Genomic DNA, 7826 nt, shown 5'->3' on the forward strand with positions numbered 1-7826 from the left:
GCGTAGTAAAAGCGGTGCGAAGAGTGGACTGGTCCAACTGCATCGGAAAAGGGGAGGACACATCGACGAAAGCAGAAAAAAAATACGTTTTGAGAGCCGTGCCCGGGATTGGTAAAACGACGACGCAAATTGCCGGTGAGTCCGTTCCTATTTACCTTTATTATCCTTTTCTTTCAACGGGAAGATAGGTTTGCTCCAAGTTCTTATTAATAGGTTTTAATATCAAAATGCAAAACGAGGAGACAAGGGTTCTTTTAGGGAAACGTAGAGTTTTCAAACAACGACATACATTATTTGAAAAATATTTTAAAACCCTAAAGGAATCCTTTCAAGATACTTCGCCTACCGATCGTGAAAGGTTTAAGATTGCTGAATTAAAGTTACGTTTAGAAAAATATGAGAAATTAATACAAGAATACGAGATAGTTCAAACAGAGATAGAGATAAGTTCAGATGATTTAGATACACAAACGTTGGAAAGAGAAACTTTTGAGAAAAATTATTTTAGTTTATTAGTTGAGTGCAAGGAATTCTTAAGCATCTTTGACAAGGTAATTCCAAATTCTCATAGCGAATCGAGTAATTCAAGTAACTTTGATGTAGGCTCAAGTAACAATAATAAAAATGATTTCAATGTAAAATTACCAGAAATAAAATTACCGAAATTTACAGGTTGTTACGATAATTGGTTAGAATTTCGAGATACATTCGATTCACTTATCAATGAAAATTCAAGTATAACAAACATTCAAAAATTTCACTACCTGAGGGCAGCATTGGACGGCGGTGCCATGCAAGTTATTCGTTCTATAGAATTTTCGGCTGACAATTACCAGATAGCGTGGAATTCTTTACTTCAAAGGTATAATAACAATAGCGTTCTGGTAAACAATCATGTCAAAGCCATATTCGAAATGCCCACATTATCTAAAGAGTCAGCAAGTGACTTAAGAAAAATGTTAGATAGCCTCTCTAAGCATTTGTGCTCATTAAAAAACTTAAATCAACCGGTTGAGCACTGGGACACACTTCTTGTTTTTGTATTAAGTCATAAGTTAGACAAATCAACACTTCGAGCATGGGAGCAAGTTAAAGCAGCGACAACTCAGGGCAATTCGGATACGGTGACATTAAAAACATTCAAAGATTTTTTACGTTCAAGAGCCGATTTCTTAGAAACAGTTTTAATGACCAAAGAGGTCAAGATACAATCTCATTCATATCAAATTTCAACAAAGTTCAAAACTGAATGCATTTTTTGCAAGGGTTCAAATCATTATATACAAAATTGCAATGATTTTTTAAAGCTTTCAACTCAAGATCGTCTTAATCAGCTTAAGAATCGAAAATTATGCTTAAATTGTTTACGCGGTTTTCATACGATCAACAATTGCCTAGCAGGACATTGCAAAAAATGTACTCAAAAGCATAATACAATTCTTCATAACGACTTTCAAGTAAATTCAAGACCAGAGCGTCCAACAACTTCATCAAATAACGCATTTTCTGCAACTTCAAGCATTGCTTCGGATAATATTCTATTATCTACAGCACTAGTTCAAATTAAAAATTCAAAGGGATATTTTCAAACATGCAGAGTTTTATTAGATTCTGGGTCCCAATCCAATTTTATTACAGAAGATACATGTAAGAGATTAGGTCTAAAGACATTTCCAGTAAGTATTTCTGTTTCGGGTATCGTTCAAACTCCTTTTCAAATCAAACAGCGATGCAATATTACTGTAGTGTCCATGCATAACTCATTCAAAGCTGATATTTCATGTTTACTTCTACCTACAATTAATAAAGGTTTACCATTCCAGTCATTCGACCTTTCAAATTTAAATATTCCTTCCAATTTGAGGTTAGCTGATCCTGGTTTATCGGTTTCTTCAAAGATTGATATTCTAATTGGTGCTGAATGGTTCTACAATTTATTATGCATTGGTCAGTTCCGCTTAGGACCTAATTTACCTACGTTACAAAAAACTGTTCTAGGATGGGTAGTCTCTGGAAAATTATACAATGATCCTATTGCTGCGCAATCCATGTGCAATTTTAGTACAAGTTCAAACGACGAAATCTATTCTTTATTGAAAAGGTTCTGGGAAGTCGAAGAAACTGTTCCACCTGGTTCAAATGTGAAATTCTCCTCAGATGAACAGCTTTGCGAGGACATATTTTCTAAAACAACCGAGCGAAAAGACGACGGTAGATTTATTGTTCATATTCCCTTAAAATGCGATCCTATTATTCTAGGTGATTCTCGTGAAATTGCTACCAAAAGATTCTATTCTTTGGAGAAGAAATTGAATCGTGAACCAAAGTTAAAGGAAGAATATGCAGCATTTATGAACGAATATATTCAACTTGGTCATATGCGAGAAATATCTAAAATTGACGAACATTCTAATTCTGGTTTTCTGCCACATCATGCAGTTGTTAACGAAAATAATCAAACTACTAAGCTTAGGGTTGTGTTCGATGGCTCGGCACAAACTGATAATGGAATTTCTTTTAATAGTTTGCAGCTAGTTGGTCCTACCATTCAGGATAATCTTTTTTCCATTTTATTAAGATTCCGACAGGGGCCTATTGTCATCTGTGCGGATATTGTTAAAATGTATCGGCAGATAGAGATTCATAGATCACAAAAACATCTCCAAAATATTCTATGGCGTTTCGATTCTTCAGAGGAATTAAAAACTTTCGAATTACAAACAGTAACTTACGGTACTGCATCAGCTCCTTGGTTAGCTACAAGATGTTTAAAGCAATTGACCATAGATTATTCCAAAATATTCCCACAATCATCTCATTTCGTGGCATCCAATTTCTATATGGATGATTTGTTGATAAGTTGCAATTCAGAAAGTGAGGCGTTAACAATATGTGACGAAATTTCAAAAATACTTTCTTCAGGCTGTTTTCAACTTCAAAAATGGGCAACTAATAGTACCAAAATTCTTCAGCACATTCAAAATCCTTCTACTATTCTTAAAATTGGCAAGGATCAACGAACCAAGATTCTAGGTTTGTATTGGTCTTATGAAGACGATCAGCTAATGTACACTATTGCTGATTTTATCAGTTTAAATAAGTTTACCAAGCGTACTATAATGTCTGATATAGCTCAGATTTTTGATCCCTTGGGACTCTTGGGCCCATGTATCATTTTAGGAAAAATTCTTCTTCAATCACTTTGGTCCTTAAAGCTTGACTGGGATGAGTCTCTTCCAGCTACTATAGACAATCAATGGCGGCAATTACGGCAAGAACTACCAGTACTTAACATTTTAAAAATACCCAGATTTGTTTCAAATACGTCAATCGTTAAGTTGGAGTTACACGGGTTTGCCGATGCCTCTTTACAAGCATATGGCGCATGTCTATACATTCGTAGTATATCTTCCAGCGGAGAGATTCAGGTAAAGCTTTTGACAGCTAAAAGTAGGGTTAGTCCTCTAAAATCGTTAACAATTCCAAGATTAGAACTGTGCGGTGCTCTCTTGTTAGCACAGCTAGTTGATCGAGTGAAAAATTCAATGACTTTTACTTTTGATGATATATTTCTTTGGTGCGATTCCACTGTCTCTCTTGCCTGGATTCGTACTTCTCCAAGTACTTTGCAAGTTTTTGTTCAAACCAGAGTCGCTCAAATACAAAGGTTAACACAACCTAACCAATGGCATCATGTTCGAACCGCCGACAATCCTGCAGACTTTCTTTCCCGAGGTATTTTGCCTAGGGCTCTTTTGGATTGTACTATGTGGTGGAATGGCCCACAATGGCTTAGCCAACCTAAAGATCAATGGCCCTATTCTGCAGCTACTTTTGAAGGAGAACTCCCAGAAGTTAAGAAACAAAAAATAATTCTCGCAGCTTTTCAAACTTCAAATTGGATTAATATTAATAAATTTTCAAACTTAATGAAACTTCAACGGGTGGTCGCTTATTGTCTTAGATTCATATACAATTGTCGAAATCCCACTGACAAGCAATTTAAACCTTTCAAGGCAAAGGATTTATCTGATACTCTTAGATACCTTATTACGATATCTCAAAAGGATGATTTTGCAGAAGAAATTCAAACGTTGCAAAGGAGTCATGCGTTGCCAAGGCAATCTAAGCTTCTTTCTTTAAATCCTTTTCTAGACGATGAGGGTATTTTACGTGTTGGTGGACGTCTTAGTCAATCAAATTTTAGTTTTGATGTCAAACATCCAATACTTCTTTCGTCCAAGCACCATCTTACAAAATTGCTTTTTAGACACGAGCATCTAAGATTATTCCATGCTGGACAACAACAACTGCTTTATTCAATTCGTCAACGTTATTGGCCACTGGCTGGTCGCAATTTGGCTAAACAAATTGTTCATTCCTGCATAAAATGCTACCGCTGCAAACCACTGCAACCTTCTCCAATCATGGGTAATCTTCCAAAAGCGCGTGTTACTCCTGCTCCACCCTTTTATAATACTGGCATAGACTACGCAGGTCCAGTATATTTGAGTTCAAAAAAGGGAAGAGGAGCCAAGGTTTCTAAAGCGTATATTGCGCTATTTGTGTGCTTTGTGACCAAGGCCACTCATTTAGAATTGGTGAGTGACTTATCAAAGGATGCCTTCATTGCTGCCTTCCGGAGGTTTGTAGCACGCCGTGGTAAGCCAAGTAATGTTTATTCCGACAACGGAACAAATTTTGTAGGAGCCAATTCAGAGTTACGAGAATTATCTCAATTTTTAAAATCGCAAGAACATTCTTTACAAGATAGTATATCTAATATTGGCGTAAATTGGCACTTCATACCCGCATTCTCACCTCACTTCGGAGGAATTTGGGAAGCCGGTGTTAAGTCGGCTAAAAGACACTTGACTCGAATAATCGGTAGCGTAAAACTTACTTTTGAAGAGTATTGCACTATATTGGCAGAGGTTGAAGCAATCCTAAACTCTCGTCCAATCACTCCCATGTCCTCAGACCCCAATGACCTATCCGCTTTAACCCCTTCTCATTTCCTTATCGGACAACCGGCAACATCACTTCCCGATCCAGACCTTAGAGACATTTCAACGTCACGCCTTTCAAGATACCAGCTGATGCAGCAGTGCCAACAACATTTTTGGTCCCGCTGGACTCGTGAGTTTCTTAGCGAGCTTCAGTTACGCACCAAATGGAAAACTCAGCAAGCAGCACTTCAAGTTGGGTCTCTTGTTGTTCTCAGAGATGACCACTCTCATCCACTTCAATGGAAACTCGGTAGAATCGTCTTACTTCATCCAGGATCAGACGGCATCGCTCGAGTAGCTACTATCAAGACATCAAGTGGAACTGTGAAACGGAGTTTTGCTAAGTTTTGTGTATTGCCGATTGAGGTTGAAAGCTGACTCTTTCAAGGCCGGGGGCATGTTTAGTGGTCATTCAGTGTTTTTATTGTTTTCTGTTTTCCTATTTTTATGTGTAAAGTTACCTTTAGTTATTGTACGTGTGGGACGACCTTAAGATTGAGAGTCGTCTGTCAAAAGTGATGAAAGAAGATGGCGGAACAATAAAGTAGTCAGTAATACGTCCGCTGTTTTAATACAAGTTTTTTAATTGCAATAGTAATACCTCTGAGTAATACTATCAACGAAGAAATAGTTCAATCTACAACAGTCCATCATTTGTGATTTGCATACCGGAAAGGAAAATTCGGAAAAAATAAGGTTAGGAAAACAAAAAACTTTAAAACTCAAAATACATTACCCACACTAAACAATTGAACACTTAAACAATGTGATATACAAAATACCATATGAATGTGATAAATATTATAATGGTGAAACATCTAGATCTACACCGTTAAATGTTCAAATTAAAGACCATAGAGATTATTTAAAAAAAGGGTGATTTTTGTAAATCTAAGATTTGGCATCATTCACGGGGCACAGGACAAAGAGTAAATTTTACCAACACCTAAATTGTGATGAAAAAAACAATAGTCTCTAAAAGAAAAACAAAAGGGGCTTTCTTCCCAATCCAAATCGAATCTAATATAAATAAATGTATTGCTCAGGTATCTGTATTATTTAAATCAGTAATCAAAAAAGTAATAACCATACACTACTAACCTTTACTTACCTCTACAGATGACTGACAAATTTTTTTTTATTTATATTAGATTGGATTAAAAAAGCCTCATTTATTTTTTGTTTAAAGGCTCTTTCAATCCTTTCATTATAATTTTTGTATTGTTAAAATCTACTTGTCCTGTATCCCATCAATTCGAATATTTAATGAATAGACCTTTACTCTTGCCATCAATTAATCAACAAGTACCGTATGATCGAAAAAAATGGCATCAAAGACGGCTGAGGAATAAACATCGATGATAATAATAGATAAATAAATAATAATCGATAATGATAAAACTTGTCAAAAATAATATTATCTATCCTTATTAATATAACAAGGATAGAATGTTTCAGGACACACATCTATTTCCAAAATATTATTTTTTCTGGAATTTTAAACTACACCATTTAAAAATAATTTTTCTCCAATATAAAAATAAATTGCAACCTTTTTAAAGCCGACTCCCAGTACGCGCCATTAAAAAATAAAGGACAGCTAGCCAATATTACCATAGATTGTCGTTCCCCAGCAGTATTCGACGCCGTTTTTTTTTTCGATCGTATGGTATAAACTGTATTTAGAATTAAAAATGCTATATTTAGGTACGTTTTTGACTATTATAATTTAAAATATACAAGATCTACGTAAGAATACGTAAACAATAAAAATATTTATGCATTTTTGGCCGTGATTTATGTTTTTCCTTCGTGTCTGGACCGATTAGGCTTGATGGGCGGTCGATGTTTTCGAAATCGTATAAACAAATGAAATCAGTTTTTCTGGAAAATGCGCGTCGTGTATTGTAAGTGTTTTTAATTTGCTAGTGATACGTTACATCTGGTTCCTTGGCGCCAATAAATGATTTTTTAGAGGTTAGTCTGATTATAAATATCCTTTTTGGATTTCCTTTTCGAAAAGAAAATAATTTTTACCTAGAATTATAGAGTATGAGAAATTTGAAATTTTCTTTGAAGTTTAAAATTGAACAAATATAATGTAAAAATATTCTAGAAAATTGTAAATATTTCATTATACTTAGTTAAAACTAAAAAAAAAACATTTAGGGGTGTGTATAATTCTTAGGTAATTTTCCCAACATGGCAGAAAACGTCATTTTTAATAAGCAGCTACAAATAGGAGTACCATTTTGGTTGATATCATATGGTATCTCCATTATTAGTGAAGAGATGAGGATGCGGATTGTACAAACGTTCGTGCTTTTTTGGTAAACGGACAAATTTTCATATCCCTGTTCGTTTCTCAGCTACACGATCTTTTTGAAAATTTTGCAATTTGAGACACCTCCCGTATCTCTGTTATTGTGAATGCTTTCGAGAAGGAAACAGTTTTCTGTTTCTTGTAGAACTTTGTATGTAGAATACAGTGACGTAGTCTATCTGAAAAGAAGTCTGTCTAAAGAGACACCCTGTTGTTTATAATTGAACTAGCGTGTACCCGCGACTTCGTTAGCGTCGAATTAATCATTTGTAATGGTGATCGCAAAATAAAACACTAAATCACCACAATACACCAAAACACTTTTACTTTTATACTGGCGTTTTGCTAATCATGTTAGCAAAACGCTAGTTTCGCTAACCATGTTAGCATCATCAGCAGATGATTATAAACTGGGTTATAATAAACCATTTTATAATAAACTAAGTTTATAATCATCTGCTGATGATGCTAGCATGGTTAGCGAAACGTGCGTC

At 35.2% G+C, this 7826-nt stretch overlaps 1 protein-coding gene across 1 annotated transcript; it reads left to right on the forward strand.

Annotated features, from left to right (window-relative positions):
• The first annotated feature begins 227 nt into the window (after nt 1-227).
• On the forward strand, nt 228-5387 carry LOC115880939. The gene is made up of 2 exons (XM_030898272.1): nt 228-3854; nt 4017-5387. Exons 1-2 carry the CDS (start codon nt 228-230, stop codon nt 5385-5387), a joined length of 4998 nt encoding a protein of 1665 aa, XP_030754132.1.
• Nucleotides 5388-7826: the final 2439 nt, after the last annotated feature.

This window comes from Sitophilus oryzae, unplaced genomic scaffold, assembly GCF_002938485.1.
Source record: "Sitophilus oryzae breed Bouriz unplaced genomic scaffold, Soryzae_2.0 scaffold_1663_pilon_pilon, whole genome shotgun sequence".
Taxonomy (NCBI): Eukaryota; Metazoa; Arthropoda; class Insecta; order Coleoptera; family Curculionidae; genus Sitophilus; species Sitophilus oryzae.